The sequence below is a fragment of the Passer montanus genome, unplaced genomic scaffold, assembly GCF_014805655.1.
Source record: "Passer montanus isolate IOZ18808 unplaced genomic scaffold, ASM1480565v1 scaffold21, whole genome shotgun sequence".
Taxonomy (NCBI): domain Eukaryota; kingdom Metazoa; phylum Chordata; class Aves; order Passeriformes; family Passeridae; genus Passer; species Passer montanus.
In genome coordinates, this window is record NW_024366703.1 from 15,216,016 (window position 1) to 15,235,429 (window position 19,414).

The 19,414-nt window shown below is 41.8% G+C and overlaps 2 protein-coding genes across 13 annotated transcripts in view; both read left to right on the forward strand.

Moving 5' to 3' along the window:
- Positions 1 to 11,213, forward strand: part of TACC2 (transforming acidic coiled-coil containing protein 2) — a 127,996-nt gene extending 116,783 nt beyond the window's left edge. For all 12 annotated transcript variants that reach the window (XM_039709225.1, XM_039709233.1, XM_039709227.1 and 9 more), the window contains 5 exons: positions 3,098 to 3,141; positions 8,442 to 8,602; positions 8,937 to 9,043; positions 9,845 to 9,965; positions 10,715 to 11,213. In XM_039709225.1, coding sequence (XP_039565159.1) covers positions 3,098 to 3,141; positions 8,442 to 8,602; positions 8,937 to 9,043; positions 9,845 to 9,965; positions 10,715 to 10,780 — 499 coding nt within the window. In that variant the 3' untranslated portion in view covers positions 10,781 to 11,213. The remainder of the gene's footprint in view (positions 1 to 3,097; positions 3,142 to 8,441; positions 8,603 to 8,936; positions 9,044 to 9,844; positions 9,966 to 10,714) is intronic.
- Positions 11,214 to 11,425: 212 nt separating this feature from the next.
- Positions 11,426 to 16,182, forward strand: LOC120502127 (CD59 glycoprotein-like). Its single transcript, XM_039709238.1, has 3 exons — positions 11,426 to 11,928; positions 12,731 to 12,847; positions 14,031 to 16,182. Exons 1-3 carry the CDS (start codon positions 11,874 to 11,876, stop codon positions 14,234 to 14,236), a joined length of 378 nt encoding a protein of 125 aa, XP_039565172.1. The 5' UTR covers positions 11,426 to 11,873; the 3' UTR covers positions 14,237 to 16,182.
- The last annotated feature ends 3,232 nt before the right edge of the window (positions 16,183 to 19,414 follow it).

The following is a 19,414-nucleotide window of genomic DNA, read 5'->3' on the forward strand; positions in this document are numbered from 1 at the left end:
GGACAAAGCAATGAGCTTGGCTTGCTCATTTATCTGAATCTGAGAAAGCCATCAATTGCAAAAGAGAGTTTATAAAATACTTCATGGAGTCTTTAAAGCTAATTATTTTCTACTTTGAAAAATTGGTCTCCCTCTTAGCCTCATAAAGAAAAGGAAGCTGTCGTATTATTTTAGCATCCCTCCTTTAAGTAATAATTTACACAATCACTTCTGAGACTGAATTTTCTTTAAAATCCCTTCTGTTCTAGCCCCAGCCTCTTCCCAAAACGAGGAGTTTCAGTGATTTAAAGCTAAACTCTGTATCTAGTGATGACCTACATAAGCAATTGTTTGTATCCAGGAAAACGGTGCTTAGGGAGGGAGAGTAGAAGGGAGCTGCAGTGCAGAGCTCCACAAATGCTTGCATGGATGCCAGGAATTGCACATGGCAGATTGGAATAGCAGCAGCACGGGGCTTTGAGCCAAAGCATCTTAAGAGATGCATCTGCAAAAGGCAAGGGCAGCCTCTTTATTTCTTTTTTGCCACCTCCCAGTGCCCAGCTGAGTTCTCTCACCTCCCTTGTGCTCGGCTGGGATGGGGAACAAAGCCCTGGCATAGCCCTGAAATGCTTAATGAGGAGCAGCAGAACGGAGTGGCTGTGAGCAGTCAAACCCAGGGAGCCAAACAAGGAGGGAACAAAATGAGGGATTGTGAGGAATGTCTCAGTGTGCAGCTCACACTCCAGTGTGCTCCAAAAGAACAGACCAAACGGGGTGCACGTGTCTGGTGGCTGCCAGTGGGCACTGCCAGCCTTTTCCCTCATGGAAGGAGAGCCAGGGGTGACACAGAGCAGCTGGCACACTGTGGTTCTGCACCTTCATCTTCCACACAGTAATTTCCTTGTGTGTGTCTCCATCCTCCATTAAAAAAAAACAAAAACAAACCTGATTTGAAAAAAACTCCAGAATTCCCAAGCCAGATTTCCCACAGGCACATGCCTGGAACGCGTGGATGAAAGGAAAAAATCTGGCTAATACTGTCACAAAGTGATAAATATGCATATGTGCACCAAGGAAGATTTCTCTTGGAAGTTTAAATGTTCTAGCAGTCCATGTGTGGTAAATTAGAGATGCAGTAATGAGATATGACATAATGATAAGCAGGGAGTGAGGGGATTATTTAGAGTTGGAAGCACAAAAGCATCACTTCCCAGAGAAGGAGAAGCAATGCTCCTGTACCCATGTCCTGCATCGTGTAGCTGGAACATCCTGAATTCATCTAAATTACCAGGAAAAGATGAGTTGGAGGAAATTCCACTCCAGAGAACAGAAGCCAGAATGAGAGGTTTAATAATGCAGTAGCTATCAAAGAGCTGAACCACAGTGGGCTGTACCATAACCCAAGAGTCTAACCAGAGGCAGGCAAGAAATACTTAATTATGGTTATTTGGAGGTCTGATTGATATGACTCTGTAAGGGGAGTCAAGCAGATGACCCCTGAGACCCTGGATTCTGGTGTTTGTGTGCCTTACAAATGTGCAGTCAGTGAATAGACTGAGTGTCTCAAATAGCAACATTTCAGCCTATGTAATGTGTCAGCCTGGGGTTCAGATGTGCCCTCCCAAAGAGGGATGATGTGGCAGCATCCTTTGGTTCCCCAGCTGTAATGACCATTATTTAGGCTGCTTGACTGAAAGAGGCCTTTGACATGAATCTGGAGCAAATCCTTCCCTGGGAAGTGCTGCAGTGTTGTAATGTTGTGTTCCTTACCCTGAGTACCCTGAGTCCTTGGCTTCCTCTTCTTGGATGATCAAACTTCCCAAAGGTGCCTTGTGTCACAAGGACATGACAAAGCTTTAAAATCCTCATTGCTTACAGCAGGCTCTTGAGGTAATCTGCTTTGGACATGAAACCAAACCCTTCCTTTTAGGGCAAAATCCTTGCTGTTATCTTTGCTCTCCAAAGTGTCATTAATGGTTGAAAGGAAAAATCCCAGTGGTGGGGTTAGAGCCCCTGCTCTCTGAGTGCTCTGCAGGACCAGGGCAGGGGAAATGCTGCTGATTTTAGGGCCAGGTGCCTTCTCAGGGCTCTGGGCTCTGTGATTCAGATTTGAGGCAGTTCTGGAGTTACTTTAGGAGTTTTCTGAGAGCTCTGTAAGTTTCCCCTTTCCTGACTTTTATTCCCACATCCTTTCTGTAACCTCACCAACTGCAGCAGAGCTCTGAAAATGGAGCAAGTGAAAGTGAGTTTCAAAAGAGGTGTATTCCAACTCCAGTGAGCTGTTTGGAATATCCACTTCAGATGAAGTGTGGGGTAATTTTGTTTTTTGTAGACGGTCCTGCGTGGCTCATGAATCAAGGCACAGATCAAGCTAGTCTCATTTCATTAGCTTTATTTGGCTCTGGGAAGGGATGGATCATCTTTCTAAATCACATTTAATCTGCTTATTTTGGCTAACCTCTTTTCAAGAAGGAAATTCAAAGCCTACCGTGAGTATATGAAATAAAACAGTCTTAAAAGTAGAATATTGCCACCTCTGCTTCATTTGGGAAATGGAACATGATGGATTTTGTGCTACATAGTTGAATATTTTGATCTTGTTCTTTTAAGTGGTAGTGAATCATTTAATCATGAGAATATTCATTTAGAAGATGAGATACATTCTGGATGATAGCCAACATTACTGTTAGGTTTACTTGCTACCAATTATAAGTTTACTTGAAGTTTATATTAAAAACAAACCAACAAAAATTTGGACAAGAGGGGAGAAAGTAATGGAAAAATCAGCCTTTTGTAATTCTTGAGTTAGACCAGTGTGATTGTGTTTATAATCAGGATGGGTGATGTTGCAAAAACCAGAATCTGTTTCAAAGCAATCTCTTCTTCCTCCCCTCACCTTTATTGATTCCATGGAGAGTTAAAAATCAGGTGCAGTGTTAAAATTGTCAGTTTTATTTGTTATTTGGGCAATAAAGAACATATAAAAGTGTGAGGGGGTTCTGTACCTCTTAAAAGCACCACAGTTCAGTTTCTGCTAGTGTTATTTGCTACGTAAGCATGAGTAATGATGTTGTTTGCCAAATGTTTTTATTTTTTTTTTTGTTTTCCCCTCTTACAGAAAAATAGTTTCGGAATATGAGAAGACGATTGCTCAGATGATAGGTAGGTGTTCCTGCTGTGAAAGATGCTCCCTGGCTGAAGTCTGTGGGCTTCATTTTGATGCTGGCTGCATCTGCTGATGCTGCAGGGAATTGTGAATGCATCTGAGGACACCAGAAAAGGAAAAGTCAGGGCCTCCTGTCACAGCCAGCAGCCCCAGGGCAGTTCAGGTAACACAGAAAGCTCAGGGCTTTCCCTTCTGCAGCAGAGCAAACCAGCCCATAGGAAACAGGTTCAAATTCATGGGTTTCTCCAGGACTTTCAGTGACCTAAAAACCCCTTAGGCATCAGCTCACAGCTGTTTAAAAGCAGATACCAAAGTTAGCTCTTCACAACAACAGGGATTATCTGTGCTAAGTGCATCGATCAAACCAAAACCAGATTAACTCCAGTCCCAGCTGGGACCTTACAAGTGCCCAATGCACCCCCCCAGTTACTTACTGACACAGGAGTCTCCTTTCAAGTCTAAATTGTGACAAGTTTTGCCTCTCAGGAATTAGAAAACACCTTTGCTAACAGCATGTCCCACAGATAAAAACCTCTACCCTCAGCAGCACTTCAAACCCAAAGGTTGCAGGGCTCATGTGATTCCTCGGCATGTGAGGTCTGGCCCCTGGGATGTGATTTTAAAGCCTCCTGTAAGATTTCTAAAGCTCTTTTTGTTAGTCTGGCTATGGAAAGCACCAGTGGCTTGTGCTGCCTTGTACTGCTTCAGCTCCAGCTGTTTCCCAGAAAGGCAAATGGCTCAGTGGAATTTTGGGATCTCCCAAGGCCAGAGTTGCTCAGAAGAGCACCAGTGTCTGGTGCTTTTGCTGCCTTCCTGGATTCCTTGGCCACTGGGAGACATCCCAGCCTTCTTTCAAGTGAAGGATAGAATGGACTTAAAAACAAATTTTATGAGAATGACAACTATAATAAATAAATCAATGAAATATATATAATAATGAATAATAAACACTAACAATATGCCAGGCTTCACTCTCTCTGGTGTTATGCCTCCATTGCCTTTTGTATGTACAACTGAGCCAACGTGCTGCCTTCTGACGTGGTGTGTGTCATTGTCATCGTGCAAGTGTTCAAGGAGGAGTGACCAGAGTATGCCAAGAACTTATTTCATTTTGGTTTACATACCCTGCTGTGGCTTCCACCCTGAACCTGGCCAGTCCTACAGGCACACAAAGGAGCTGTCCTTTTTTCCCCAAGCTATGCATACAGATAAATACAATTTCTATTTCTGAGAAACAGATTTAAAAAAAAAAAACCAGATTTTGAGACTGCAGTGCAACAGTAAGATACAGAATAGGAATCCTGAGGCAGAGTCACAGCCTTGGTGTACATGGTACATTCCACCATTGCCACTTCCTCTTGTTGCAAAGAAATTAAGGTTCAATAAGTATTTGGTAATTGACTACAAGTAAATAGATCTTCAGATTCAGAGTATCAGAGCCTCTCAGATGCTCTGTAGTGAGTTTTTAAGGGCTATGGCTATAAGTAATTTGATTTGCTGTCTGTTTGCAAAGGAACTGAACCAACAACAGCAACACAGAGAACATCCTCTCTGTGTTAATTAGAGCAGTATGCAAATCTACAGCATGGTAATACGTTAAATGTGAGGCTTCTCCCTGCATTTAATGTAAATTTTTTATCTAATTGTCCCACGTTGTCATGCCATTTCTTGTAAATTGCTGTCCCTTCCGATAAAGGAGTTCACTCATCCGAATGCCACATGTGGAGGAAAATGTGTGTTTGTTACTTGCATGTACTTCAGTGACCTGTTATCCCAGTGATGCCTCAGTGCTAAAGCAGGATATGCATCTTAACAAAAGAAATGCCTGTGCTGTTTCTGTTCATCATTTAACCCTTCTGAGCTATTTATACAGCCCTGTTAGAAGGGCACTGCACATAAACCAATTTCACCAATCCCTTTGATGAATATTCAGTGAGGTTGATAGGTCCTGCTGAGCTTTTTGTAGGCTGGTGTGTGCATAATGTAGACTGAAAATATCCCATATTAACAATATATGGCTGCCTATGATTGCTTCTAAAGGCACTGAAAAATGTGCATTGCAAACTGCAATTGCTTTTGATTCCAAGAGCTGTGGAAGGTTCAGTATTTGCTGTCATACATATATGGAACCCAAAATTACCCAGCTTAGTTGCTGTGGTTACTTCATGCCACACTGTGCAGGCTGCCAGTGTGGAGATCCCTGTTTAGTGTCACTTGGTGTATTTTTTTACTCGTGCTTTTATCTTTTTTCCCTTTTTTGTGCTACACTTGCCTCAACCCCTAACACATTTTAGTTTACTCTGAGGAGTGGGGGAGAGGAAAGACCAGGCTGTGCTGCTGCTTTGTGCTTGGTGCCCATGTTTGCTCTGACAGCCAGGGAGCAGAGCCTGGGTGAGCCCAGTGTTCCCTGCACCCTCCACACACCTGCTCACAGCCAAAATCCCCAGCCCAATTCCTTTTCACTGACAGGTTGCTAATATTGCTTTGTTGGTTGTTTTTTTTTTCCTGTTAAAAATATATCCTTACTTTTACATTTGAATACATGATGAATTTACATTATGAGATTTTTTTATTACTTTACCTTTGAATACATGATGAGATTCTCCTTGTGAAAAACAAACAGTTGTTATGCTTTGTGCATTACAGGTTGTTGCATTACTTATTTGCTGCTTTCCTAACAATTCCCGATTTTTCTATTTTGCTTCCGTTTTCGTTGCTTCTTGCTATTTGCTTGCAAAAACAAAACAGGCAAGCCTGGTAAGTAAAGCTTTTCACCAACTTTCACACCAGCATTTTTGCATCTTTAGTTTCTTTTGCTTTTGTTCTCTGTTTGCTGCATTCCCATTAAGTCGTGTGAGTAGTACTGAGCTGAGCCTGAAAGCGGATCTGCCGTGGTGCTGCTCTGGTTCTGTCAATTTGGATAGTGTTAGTCCTGAGCATACTGCTGTGATTGTTGGTGAGCCCTGGGCAGGATGTGTTGCAGATGTGGAAGTCATTTAATTCAATATTTTGATCACATAACCTCGTAAACATTTAGAATTAAAGATGTGTAGCCGCTTGTCTAAGATTTGACTGGCAGACTATTACCAGCACATTTTATTGAAACTAAATCATAGTCTTAGAAAATAGAAGGTCCTTTCCAACCCAAACCATTCTGGGATTTTATGAAAATATCACATAAAACTCTAGTCCCCTCAAGCCAAGTTTCTGCCTTTTGTTGTATTTAACCACTTTGGTTTGGGAGCATCACTTGGACAGGCCTTGGAGCAGCCTGGTCTAGTGGGAGGTGTCCCTGCCCATGGCAGGGGGGTGGAATTTCATGAGCCTTAAGGTGCCTTCCAACCCAAACCATTCTGTGATTCTGTAACAGTTTCCCAAGAGTTTAAATGGTGCTGGGGGTTGAGTGTTGGAGGAGCTGATCCAGCTGAGGAGAGAGGAGGGCCCTTGAAATGCTGGGAGGAAGAGGAGGAGCTCAGTAGTTGTGAGGGAGTGTGACATGAATTATTAACTTCCTGATCACCCTGGAAACGAGTAAGGAAGTGGCTAAAGTACCTCAGACAAAAGTCTTACAAAAAGTAGGGATGTGATATTAGATACATTAAAATGTTTTGGATGAGGATGCAAATGGATCTCTTGCCCTGCCTGGAGCTGCAGTGACAGAAGTGTTGCCAGAGAACAGGATCCTGCCAGGAAAGGGTTTGGAATTATCTAGGCAGGGTGTAATCTCCAGCACCATTAAACAAATCTAGTGCTGGAACACAAGGAGACAATCCCTGAGCTTTAGAAAAACAAACAAAAGAGAACTTTTTTTGTTTGTTTTAATTGAGAACACATTAATTTTGACATGTAGAAGAATACAGGGTGTCTCTAAGAAAGCAAAACAGAAAAAAAATGTTTATTTTTAATAAAGTGTTAAATATATCCAAGTGATGTTGTATTACACAACTGGGCTTCTCTGCCATGTCAAAGGTGTTTGTTCACCAGTAAAATAAAGGTGTTACAAGCAGGTGCTGAGAACCTGCATCTTGTGTGTCACACAGTGCAAAATAAGCTCAGGTCAGGCTCTGCCCCAGCCAGGTGTTGTCAGAGGTGAGCAGAGGAGCCCAGGAGCTGATGCACAGCATGGCATCATCTCTGCTCTGGCCTTGGTCACGCCAACAAAAATGTGTGTTTTTTGGGTGGAATATGCAAAAGGAAGATATTAATCTCAGTTTGGGAATTGACAGTATCAGCTTTGGCATTTTGGAGCTGACCAACACTATAAATAATTCAGATGAAATCTTCTATCCAAGTAAAAAAACCCAAACTTGTTTAGTTGTTTATGTTTCCAGATATAAAGGCCCAGATGAAAAGTTGTACATTGTGAAATGCCCCATGGTTTTTCCACAGGAGAACTTTTTACCTTATTTTAGTTTCTATCATAAACCAAGGAAAATAGTAATATAAAACTGCTGTGTTTTGTGGGTGGATTTTCCTTTCAGTATCATTCAAAGTAGCCCTTAAAACATGGGCACAAGAATCATAGTTTAGGATGTGAAGGAAACAATGCAGAATTTTGGAAGACAATACCAGACCTTTTCTTCCAATGCTATGTGGATATTCCAACTTATTATGAGATCAATTCCCTTGAAAATTCCTCCTCCATATGGATTTGTATTCCTGTTACGTTCTTCCCACCACCCCTGGCTCAAATTTAACTGTACACAGGAGGAGCTTAGCAGATGTTTTTTGCAGTTTTTTTACACTTAGGAAGTCTGTCTACTGTTAGATTTCCTTTCTGCCACTTGCTCCAGCAATGCTGAGAGCTGGTAAAACACTGCTTTTCCAAGGGAAGAATTGAATTCCGCTGAACAAAGTGCCTTGTTTGTGCAGGATTAGAAGGTGCCAGGAGATGACAGGCATTTATCAGCAATGGCAAATAACTTGTGGCCAGTGCTAGGAATGTGCATAAATGTCCTTTCCTTCAGCTAGTGCATCTTCGGGGGAAATCCAACACCTGCCTTTTCATGGGAACAGCCGAGTTCAGAGTGAAGAAATCAGCAGTACAGAGATACATTCACATTTTCCCCCAACATCAAAATATTTAAATATCACTGTATTTAGCAACTGTTTTACAAAACAGGGTTGTGTCTTTATATAAATCTGACTTTTCTGGATCCTGTGAACTTACTAATATACAAGTATACTAATATACAAGTAGGGCAGATTATAGTAGAAACTGTAGATGATATTGAGCTCAGTGGACTTATTCCTGTTACCCTTCTGAAAACCTCTCTCTACTCCTCTCTTCTTCCAGAGGATGAACAGAGAGAGAAATCTGTCTCCCACCACACTGTTCAGCAGCTCATAGTGGAGAAGGAGCAAGCTCTGGCCGATCTGAACTCAGTGGAGAAATCCCTGGCGGATCTTTTCAGGAGATATGAGAAGATGAAAGAAGTCCTGGAGGGGTTTCGGAAGGTGAGTCACCTTAACATCACCTTTAAAGAGCAGGGCTGAGCAGATTCTGTGGACCAGAATGTGCTGTGCTGCTGAACAGGAGGTAGGACTTGTGTTTCCAGCTAATTCTGACGTTCTGCATGACAAACCATTGTCCTCAGGTGAAGGATTGCAGCCAGCTATCAAATGTAAACATAAAAATTGTAAATCTCTTTGCATTGTGCAATATTCTCCTTCAAGGCGTGTCAGTGTTGGACTGCAGCCCTTCAAACAGCTGTGTGTGACTCCCACAAACAGGTGCCTGTCCTACATTTTAACCTCTTGGATTAAATTTGATGTCATCTTCTCTTTTAAGAATGAAGAAGTGTTGAAGAAGTGTGCACAGGAATATTTGTCACGAGTGAAGAAGGAGGAGCAGAGGTATCAGGCACTCAAAATTCATGCTGAGGAAAAACTGGACAGGTAATTGAGTCATGGATTCACAGAATTATTTGGGTTGGAAGGGATCTTAAAACCATCTTGTTCCACGCCCTGCCTTGGGCAGGGGCACCTTCCACTGGACCAGGCTGCTCCAAACCCTGTCCAGCCTGGCCTTGGACACTTCCAGGGCTGGTGCATGGATTGTACACATTTTTTCAGGAGTTCATCCTGCAGAAGGCTTCCTGTGGCTGGACCTCACATCCCAAACTCATCCTGCAATATGCAAAGCACAGGCTGTGATGGAGAGTGGAAAGAAATGCAATAATGAGAAATTCTACAACATGCAGCTATTTCTTCCAGCTCCTGACCATACAGAACACCTTAAATTTCTATATTTAGCTAACGTCTTTATGTTTGTTTAATGTATTTTCATGGGACAATCAAGAAAGAAGCCATTAGCCAGTTTCTTTTTTGTGATCTCCATGTAATGAGCAGTTAAGCCTTTCTAGGGACCATGTTCAAGACTCATAACACAGTCCACTGAACTGGAGATCAGATTTGGCAACTGCCATAAAACACTTCTACCTGGGTCTTATTTGTGACTTCAGCAGAGGTATCTGAGAGAAGCACAAAGGGAGCAACACAGACAGTAAGAAAAGACTCTACTGAGCAAGAGAGGGAGTTGTGAAAAGTGTTCAGGGACAAGTCTCAGAATATACCCAAGATGTGCAGAAGGCAGCCCTGCCCTCTTCCCCCCATTTGTTAAAGTGCTGTCCACCCTGGGGCACCCTCTGCCCTTTCCTGTAGAGAACCTGATGTGACCAAACCCTGTGTTTTTTGCAGAGCCAATGCTGAAATTGCACAAGTGAGAGGCAAAGCCCAGCAGGAGCAGGCAGCGTACCAGGCCAGCCTTCGGAAGGAGCAGCTCAAAGTGGATGCCTTGGAGAGAACACTGGAACAAAAGGTAAATAAATCAGGAGACGAGCTCTGCCTGAGGACTGTCTTGCAGCTCACGGGCCTTGGGGACAGCAGCACTCCCCAAATTTTAAGGCAAAACCCCCTGTGTGCATCAGCTGGACCCAGGTTTGATCTGAGCCCAAGTGTTTGGGGCTGGCTCAGCCTTGGGCAGGGCTCAGGGTGCACCTCTGCAGCCCAGGCCTTGGTTTGCTTCAGTTCTCAGGTTTTTCTCTCAGGTCCTGTTTCCCTTTTTAGTGCTAGCTGTAATTCCAGTGCTAATTCCAAAGTGTCTGTAGGAAATGCCTATTTATATCCCTGTGTTCTCTAGCTCAGCCAAGGGAGCTTGCTTTGGCACAGAACAGCTCGTCCTTGCTTGCAGCTCTGCAAGGCAGGGTGAAAATAATGAAAAAAAAGTGAAAAGTGCAGCCTAGAAACAAATTCCCACTCTATTATTGTGGAGTGCTGGGAATGACTGCTGTGAAGCTGTGTGCTTTGGTGCTAAATTTGATTTATTTAAACTGGAGGAGCTGTATTTGGAAGAAAGGAAGCATTTGTTTGAATGCATGTAGCTGTACTATGAATGTGAACTCTTAGTTGTACTATATATGCACATCTATCTATATGTATAGATCTCCTGTTCTCAGCATTGGAGAAAAGTTAATTTTCCCACACCTCTCCCACATAACATTAAAATTTAAAAAACCCTCTTCTTAATGCAACAATACTCTTCATAATACTTCTTCTTTTATTTTCCAGAATAAAGAAATAGAAGAATTAACAAAGATTTGTGATGAACTGATTGCCAAAATGGGGAAAAGCTAACTTTTAACCAAATTTCTGGACTTCAATATTGAGTGCAATATGACCATTGGCACACTGATGTCCATACATTTATGTGGACAGGTTATATTTTCACTTTTTCGTATGCACTACTGTATTTTCTTTCTAAATAAAGTTGATTTAATTGTATGCAGTACTAAGATGACTATCAGAATTTCTTGCTATTGTTTGCATTTTCATAGTATAATTCATAGCAAGTTGATCTCAAAGTTCCTGTATCAGGGAGATTGTCAAGTTCTCTAAGAAAATACAAATTGCTGATCCTAGCCTTCCCTTTGTACATGAGTTCCCATGTTGGATGTCTTTTGGATTTAATATAAACATGTATTACTTGCATGGGGACTCTTGCCTTAAGGAATGTAAACTTTATCTGCATTTACTGATTTGTAAAATAAAATCTAAAAAAAAAAAAAAAGGAAAATGCATGTCACAAATGAAATTCTCTATTGTAAATAAATTTTTTCGTTGAAAGTTGAAGATAAGTATGGCTCTCTTTTGTGTCCTTCAGTGGCTTATTTCAGCACCAGATGCTCTTGGGAATTAATTCCTCCACAGAAAGCACTTCATGGGTCGCTGCTTGGAACACTTTGTGGGTCACAAGAGTCTGCTGCTTATGTGCACATATCTAGGTCTATATCTTAATGTCTCTCTAAATATATATATATGTGTGTGTCTATGTGTTGGATTTGGACCACTCAAGTCTCAAGCATAGGCTTAATCCTCCAAAATATTTAATGCTCTGACCCTGATCCAGCAAATCCCATGGGCAAATGTAATGAGGCTGTTGGAGGAGTCGGAGGCTGAGGCATGTGGTGACAGGATGGTTTTTAAGCATGTCTGGCACTGAAAGGTGAATAATTTCCTGCTCCTGGAAGAATTTGCCTGCAGGGCTGGTGGAGATGAGGTTGGTGTGATCAGAGGTGCAGCCTGAATAAGCTGCATAAGTAGCACTCTTGAACACCTCTTTATCCTGTAAGTTATCCTCTGCACAGGATTAGGGATGGAGGAGAAGCATTAAGGCTCTAATAGCAAACAAACTGCTTTCTTTGCCTAATGGTGCATCTCTTGGATCTCCATGATGTGGACAGTCTTCAGCCTGGTTCTTATCAGCTCCCTTTTTGTCCTCAAAAGTAAGTCAGCTGCTTTTTCTTTCCTTTTTTTACTTCATTTGCATTTCCTACCTCAGGCATGGTTGAGCCTCTTTGCTGTTCTGGGCTCCTCTGCTGGCTTGGGTTGGTTTCAGGTCATTTTGTGTGTGTGGTTAGCAGCACAGAACTGCACCTCTGCAAAGATAAATGTGTGTGCTAACAGATTCAAATGTCCCCACTGATAGCAAGGGTGGGATTTTGCTCTGCAAGCTTCAAGTGTGGTGTCTGAAATATCTTTCAAATTCGTGCTTGCCTTCCTTTGAAAATACCGTGTAGTTTGTGGCAAGGAAAAGAAAGAGGATTGAGGTATGGTTGTGGTGTTTAAACAAGAGCAAAACTCAAGATACACTGTTGTGCTTTCCAGCTGAATTGATACTTCAGGAGAAGAGGAAAATTGGATCATTGTAAGATTTTATGTGTATACAATGTGCTTTTTCATGCTACTGTAGACCAAAGATCATGATTGGGAGGGGGAAGATCATGATTGGGGGCTCTACTCTGAAAACATTACAAGAAGATATGGATGCAGTTACAGAACATCAAATGTTTCTTGTATTATTTTAATTGCAGATTGTAACAACTAAATAATCTGTAGTTGATTTTTATTATTATTTATTAGTATCTGACCATTTTTAAAAAGGAAACATTGATAAGATTTACAGACGCTAATTTTCCAAAGCTTTTTTTTTTCATTCTTTTTCTGTGTGCTTGAAACCATACTAGAAGGATTGATATTTTAAATGCTTCTTGTAAATTCTAAGTGGTCTCTTCTCCCTCCACCCAGGTGAAGCACTGCAGTGTTACACCTGTGTAGGCTCTAGTGATGACGACTGCAACAGACAAGGAAGTCAGCAGTGCCCAGGCCATGCAGATGCCTGTGCAGTCATTAGAGGACAAGCAAGTAAGTGCCACAAATGTGTCAGACTTACTGCATTTGTCACAAAAGAAAGAAATAATCAATGTTGGAAAGAGAAGAGTGCACAGTAAGTTAAGGAGAAAACCAAAAGTAAATGTCTCCTCTCAAAATAAACCCCATTAGTAAATCTCAATCCTAGTTTTGTTGGCACAAAATCCCACTGAGAATGATTTGTGGGTGTGCCACGATGAGCTGCACCCACTCTGTGGGAAAGCTGGAAAGAAGCATTTTAAGCATTGCCTACTTTTTGCTTCAGTGACTTAGCTGGAAATTAGGATGGAAGAGAAGCTAATGAGCCCCTGCCCTTGGGCACATTGGAAGATATTTAAGCTGCACCAGTTGCCTCCAAGATTAAAAATCAGAGCTATTTGAGTGGGAGCTGTTGGTGTGCTGCCTTGTTGTGGTTGTACTCATTTTCAGGTTGTTGCTCAGTGCTGGGTGGTCAGGCTGCTGCAGGGGGTGCAGGTGGGAGCAGGTGCCATTTGCAGCCCCTCTGGGCTCACTTCACCAAATGTCATTGTGAGGTTGGATGTGACATATATGCACAGGATTAGGGTTTAAGAAGAAAAAAGTTTTTATTCTTAGTTTAATGTGTTTTTTAGTTTATATACTCTTAACGAAGTGTAATTTAAAGTTATTAACTACATTATAATACATATAATATTTATGTATTTTTAAAATTTGTTTTTATGCTGATGCTTTGTCTTTTTCTTTGCTATGGATATGTTTGAAAAGCATTCAGGATTAGGGTTTAAGAAGAAAAAAGTTTTTATTCTTAGTTTAACGTGTTTTTTAGTTTATATACTCTTAACAAACTGATTTAAAGTTATTAACTGCATTATAATATATTATATATAATAGGTATTTTTTAATTTGTTTTTATGCTGATGTCTTTGTCTTTTTCTTTGCTATGGATATATTTGAAAAGCATTAATTGTTATTAATAATAAAATTGATGTTGTTATTAATAATAATATTATTAATTTTTTTATTAACTTAATTTTGCTTGTAGGCTAGTTGTTAAGCTTTTTTATATTTCCTTTTTTTTTTGTATTTGACGACAAACGCAGGGCTTGGTGCAAAAATCCAAGCAGATGCGGGAGACGCGGAGTAGTAATCATAATTATCAATAAAACGAACAGTTTGTTAACTGCTGGCTGTGTTGCAGGTGGCATCATGAAGTCCTGCTCGTTCAGGTCCTTCTGCGAGCGGGCGCGGCGCGAGGGCTCGAGGGCGCCGGGGGTGAGCGTGCACTGCTGCTACTCCAACAACTGCAACGCCAGGAGCCCGGCCCCCCGGGTCACCAGCTCCACCAGCTACTGCTCCCTCCTCCTCCTCACCCTCCTCTGGCACCCCTTGTTGAAGCTGACATGAGGGGGAAAAAGAAGAATTAAAAAAAAAAAAAGAGTATCGTGAAGCAGCAACTCTGCCTTCCTAGCAAGAGGTGATAATATTTCCTAATCACGTTGCTCCATGTACCATTTATCTCACTAGGCAAAAAAAGCTGTAGGAAGACCTGACAGATGTTTAGATAAAAATTGTTTCATCTGCTAAATAGGGCTTGATCTCTGTGTAAGAAACACTGCCCTGTTGCCTATCCTGAGGGATTGATTGTGTGAATACATCACATTTTCCTGCAGTTTTGATAAGGAGAAATCTTTGCTGCAGGTAACCTGGTAGTGAGGCAAAGGGCAAGTGTCTGCCAAATGCTTTTTCCTGTTGGCAGATATTCAAAAGCAAGCTAAAATTTTCAAGCATATAGTGACTGAAAATTCTAGCAAGCAAGTTAATCTTTCATAGCATATTGGACAAAAGGAAACTTGAAATACAGATGATTTAGTATTAATTCAAACTGGTAAGAGAAGGTCATTAAGAGAATAATGCATGGAGGTATATTCTGTTGTATATGATGTGTTCCTGGCAGGGAGGCTGGATGGTCTTTAAGGTCCCTTCCAACCCAAACCATTCAATGGTTCTATGCTTGTGTGTATTTCCTTGCAAAAAAAACACCTTCCAGTCTTCTCTTTTCTGATCCTTTGAGAATTTTACCACAGCATTGGAAGAAGAAGAAAAAAGAAGAGTTTGGAAGTTGTTTTTGAACTGGTACTCCATCCAAAGATTAGCTCAGTCTATCTCCCCTGCTGGTTTTAAAAACAAGTGATTAATCCCTGTCTTGTAGGCAAATTATAACTTGGGTTTATAATTCTTGAGGTTTCAGTTATGTAAATAATTCTGTACTGCCCTAAACTGCAGTCTTTGAGAGTAAGAGTGTATATATCTATACAGGTCTGCCCTTCAGTGATGTGATGGAGTTCAGGTGGTTTATGTATTCTTTTCATTTTGCAAAGTGAATGAAATTACTTGGAGGTCTTTAGAGGTGCAAAGACGGACTAAATCAATATTTTTAATAAACCCATTCATTGTAGTTTTACCAAGTAAATGATCCAGGAGGGGTCACACAGTAGAAGGCATTGTGCATCACTACCTCCTTTGATCCAAAACTCAGAGCACCAGGCAAGCAGATGAGGGAAATTTGTAGATTTTAATGTTCAGCTGTGATGATCTGGTCCAACCCCTGGCACACAACATGCACAGGATTGGCTGAAAGTCCAGCTGGTGTAACTGAAGTAGAGGTGGTCTTTCCAGTTCTAGTTTTAGTTGCCTAGTAGGAAAAAGTTTAGATCATCAAATTTATGGAACTCACAAAATATGTGGCAAAGTAGTTTTTCCCCTAGCTTTGTGTTGTGACATTTTTTTCAGTATAATTCTTTGAAAAATCAGTTCTGGGCAGTGTGTAGTAGAATTCTTCACATTGACCAAAATTTTATTCAGGTTGCAAACCCTAGAGCTGAGCAAGGTCAATGAGTGATCCCTCCCTGCAGAGTGAAACCCTTGCCTGCCTTGTAGCTGTCACAGGGGCCAAGCTGTCTCCTTGTTTTACTGTGCTCCTTCTCCAGTGTGGATCCTGCCATCATCTCATGTAGGTTGTGGCTTCAGACTGGCTGGATTCTCCTGGAGTTTTGTTCAGGTGGGCTCAGACAAGGCAGTTTGGTCTATTTTTAGTCTCTAGGCACCACTCTGATAAAGCTGTTGAATATAAAGATTGCAACAATGCAGCAGATCTTGGCTGACAATGTTAATTTGGACTCCGGTGTCTCATCTGTATAAAAATCACTTAAATTGGTGTAAGTATTTTTCATTTCATTCTCAGCTTGAAGCAGTTCCTTCAATCTCTTCTGCTACAGGAAGCAGGTATTGATTGTATCTTTATCTTCGTATGGTTCTGCAATGATAAACCTGTATTGAATGTAATCTCTGTATGTGCTCAGTGCATTTCCTTAATGAGAAAATAAATTACATGCAATGGCTGACATTGTCTCTTGGTAAACACAACTGCTTCTTTTAATTGGGATTTCCAGCTGCATCTGGTGCTCTGTTTTCCTGCAGAAATCCTGTTGGGCTTTGTTGTTTTGTTGTTTGGGGTTTTTTTATGTGGGATATATTTCTTAAATCTGTTGGATAAAATAGTGGATGTTGGTAGTGTTCCTGCTGCTATATTTCCATGGTAAAATAAGAAGGTAAATCTCTATCCTCTTGACAAACACCATCTGTCATTCCTGCAGGCAGCCAGGACTGGGATCTTCGTGCAGCTCCCGCCGCCTCCATCCAGTCCTGGCTCCCAGCTCATCACGGGCCTGCTTTGCTTTTTACAGCAAAAAAAAAAAGACATTTTCCCTGCCCAGTTATGGCCCTGAAGTGTGCCTGCATGTGGATATCTAGGAGAGATGAACCACTTTTGTGGATTGGTGTTCTCAGCGGTTTCGTGATGGTTCTTGGCATAAGCATTGACAGGACGACAAGCACAGAGAAATAAAAACAAAATAGAAGGAATATTTTCTAAACTCCGTTAAAATACAGAAAATATTTTAATGGTTTTGTTGCCATGTCTGTGCAGAGCTGTTCCCAGTCACAGGTGCAATGGAAAGTTGGTTGTTCTGAGGTTAATTCCTGCAGCAGCCAGGAATTTTATCCTTTAATGTCAGCAGCAGAGAGGCTGATGCTGAAATGCTTTCTGCTGCAACTCAGAATGACGGGACTTCTTTTTCATCTCTTGTATCAGCTGGATTTATGTAATGGCTCAGTTGGGTAAGTGCTGGGTCTGAGTGTAACTCTGCCCTTTCACCTCCAGGAAGGATCTCCAAAAAGATTCATTTCTAAATGAGAGAAAATTCAGTTGTACCTATGGCCCCAAATCATAACTTCCATTATTCCTTTCAATCCTCTTGGTTTTGGCTTTACAAACACAGCCTTTATTTTATTCTCCTTTAAAAATAAAGGACAAAAGGATAAAGAGCCTTTATCCTTTATTTTCCTGGTCTTGTCAAGGGCAGCCAGAGCCTCTGGGACTTCTCAGGAGAGCCCAGCTGAGCAGAGTGCCTTGAGCTCTCTGTGAGAGTGAGAATTTGCCATTTAATTTGTGTCAGTGTTCAGCCACACCTGGCTTTTCCTCAGTGAGTACAAGGTACCAAGTTGTTCCTTGTTCTTGGTGAGGAACAAGCAATTCTTGTGGCCTTGAAAATCTAGATCAGGCAAGATCAGCTCAATGCTGGCTGTGCAATTTAATGAAAGTTTCAAGTACGTCTTGGTGTCACAAACCACAGTTTATTTTTTAACCTTTTTTCCTCATGTGAAATTCTAGTCATGCTTTTCTGTGCAGTAGGGATTAAACAAAAACCATCCTTGCAGCCTGTGTTACCATGTCTTTGTGTGCAAAGAAAGCCCAGCTGTGACAGATTTCCTTGTGAGCATCACTCCAAAGGGTCCCAACCTTTCTGGACCTACGGATGTTCAGGACACAGCCCAGAGCTGCTGGCTGTGGTTGGTAACATGCCCTTGGGGAGCTTCTGAAATCAGAATTCCTGAGTGCAGTTCCTGGAGCCCAGGATACACATTCACTCCCTCTTATCACCCACAGCCAGCAGTGCAGGGAGTGTTTTTAATTGGTGAATTTGTGGCATGCTCAGAGGTGGCAATTTACTCACAACAGAGTGGGGGAAAACGATAACAATGTTAATCCCATAAAGAGTGTAGTGAGAAATTCACAGTGTTGGTGGCGTAGGTACAGGTGAACATCTGAGGAAAAAAAAACCCACAAGTGAAAAGCCAGTGTGGGATTGAGTTTGGAAAAACCACAGAAGCAGCTCGTGCTTGGCAGGGTGGCTTCATGGAAAGTAGGTCTTGTCAAAAACATTGCATTTGAGGTTAGGGGATTTTGCTGATAAAGGCAAATACATGGGGTTTTTGCAACACATTTCATATAAAATCACAGTGAGACTGAGAGTTCAAGAGCCAGGAGAGTGAAAGACTGCAAAAGCAAGTTTCACAGTGGAAAATAATCTTGCAAGTGGTGCCTTGAGAGAGGCGAGCTCCCATCATCGCTGCGACAGCCTCGGGCCGGTGCCATGAGAAGTGTGACAAAAAGCAGGGGCTGTCAGAGCTCTGGCATGTCTGCGTGGAGATATTCCTGCATGTTGCCATAGGGATGGGTTTCCAAGGGAGACAGGTGATGCACTTTTCTGGAACAAAACTGAAGCAGAGGAATGAGAGTGGGAGGATGGGGCTGAGCATTTTATCACAGAATCACAGAAGGGTTTGGGCTGGAAGGGACCTCAAATCCCACTTCAAATCCCACCCTGCCATGGCAGGAACACCTTCCCCTGTCCCAGGTGGCTCCAAGTCCATCCAACCTGGCCTTGGACATTACAGTGATCCAGAGGCAGCCACAACTTCTCTGGGCACCCTGTACCAGGCCCTGCCCATCCTCACAGGGAACAATTCCTTCCCAAATTCCCATCCAACACTGCCCTCTTTTTTAGCCACCACCCCTCCTTTCTTTGATGCTTAGCACTAGTAATCCCTAAATGAGTGCACTTTTCCTTAAATTCCTTACATCTTGTGTAGCAGCCTGACTTAGCCCCACAGGCAATGCTTCTCTTTTAGCTGCAAGCCCAAAAGACTTGCAAGCATGAGATAATGTTTGACAGGTGAAGAGGAATTTCTCTCTTGAAGCTGTTTCCCTTCTCTCAGGACTTCCCGCCTTTCATCCTGACCAAAATAATTTTAGTTTTTTCCTTTAAATGCTCAAGGGGAGAAGGTATTTGAACACTGGCAGAGACTCAGCCAAAAAATAAGACTGGTGTCCAAATTGCTGATTGCTGCTGCCTTCACTGGAGACATTCAATGTCATGTTTTAATGTCAGTCATTCTCAGTGTCTGATTTTCAGTGAAAAAAAATCAGTGTCTGTAGATCTGGAGCTCAGAGGGACTGGCTGCTCTCTCATCAGCCAGGTCAGAGCCTGATGTTCCCTAAAGAAACTTTTGATTTGTGGATTTGCTCCTGTGCTCTCCCAACCTAAGGAGAGCTTTTGCAACATATGCTTGAGATCCTGAGAATGTTCATCTCCTTTTAGCAACTTTTCTTTAACTCCTTTACAACTTTTTGGAGGGCTTTCCAATGCAAGTAAAATCTCCACAAGTATGCAGTTATTAAAT

Bases quoted from the DNA above. Each gene is read 5' to 3' on its own strand.
- LOC120502127 (XM_039709238.1), top strand. From the start codon at position 11,874: ATGATGTGGACAGTCTTCAGCCTGGTTCTTATCAGCTCCCTTTTTGTC. The intron at 11,929-12,730 runs GTAAGTCAGCTG...CCCTCCACCCAG, and splicing joins CTCCCTTTTTGTCCTCAAAA to GTGAAGCACTGCAGTGTTAC. The intron at 12,848-14,030 runs GTAAGTGCCACA...GCTGTGTTGCAG, and splicing joins AGTCATTAGAGGACAAGCAA to GTGGCATCATGAAGTCCTGC.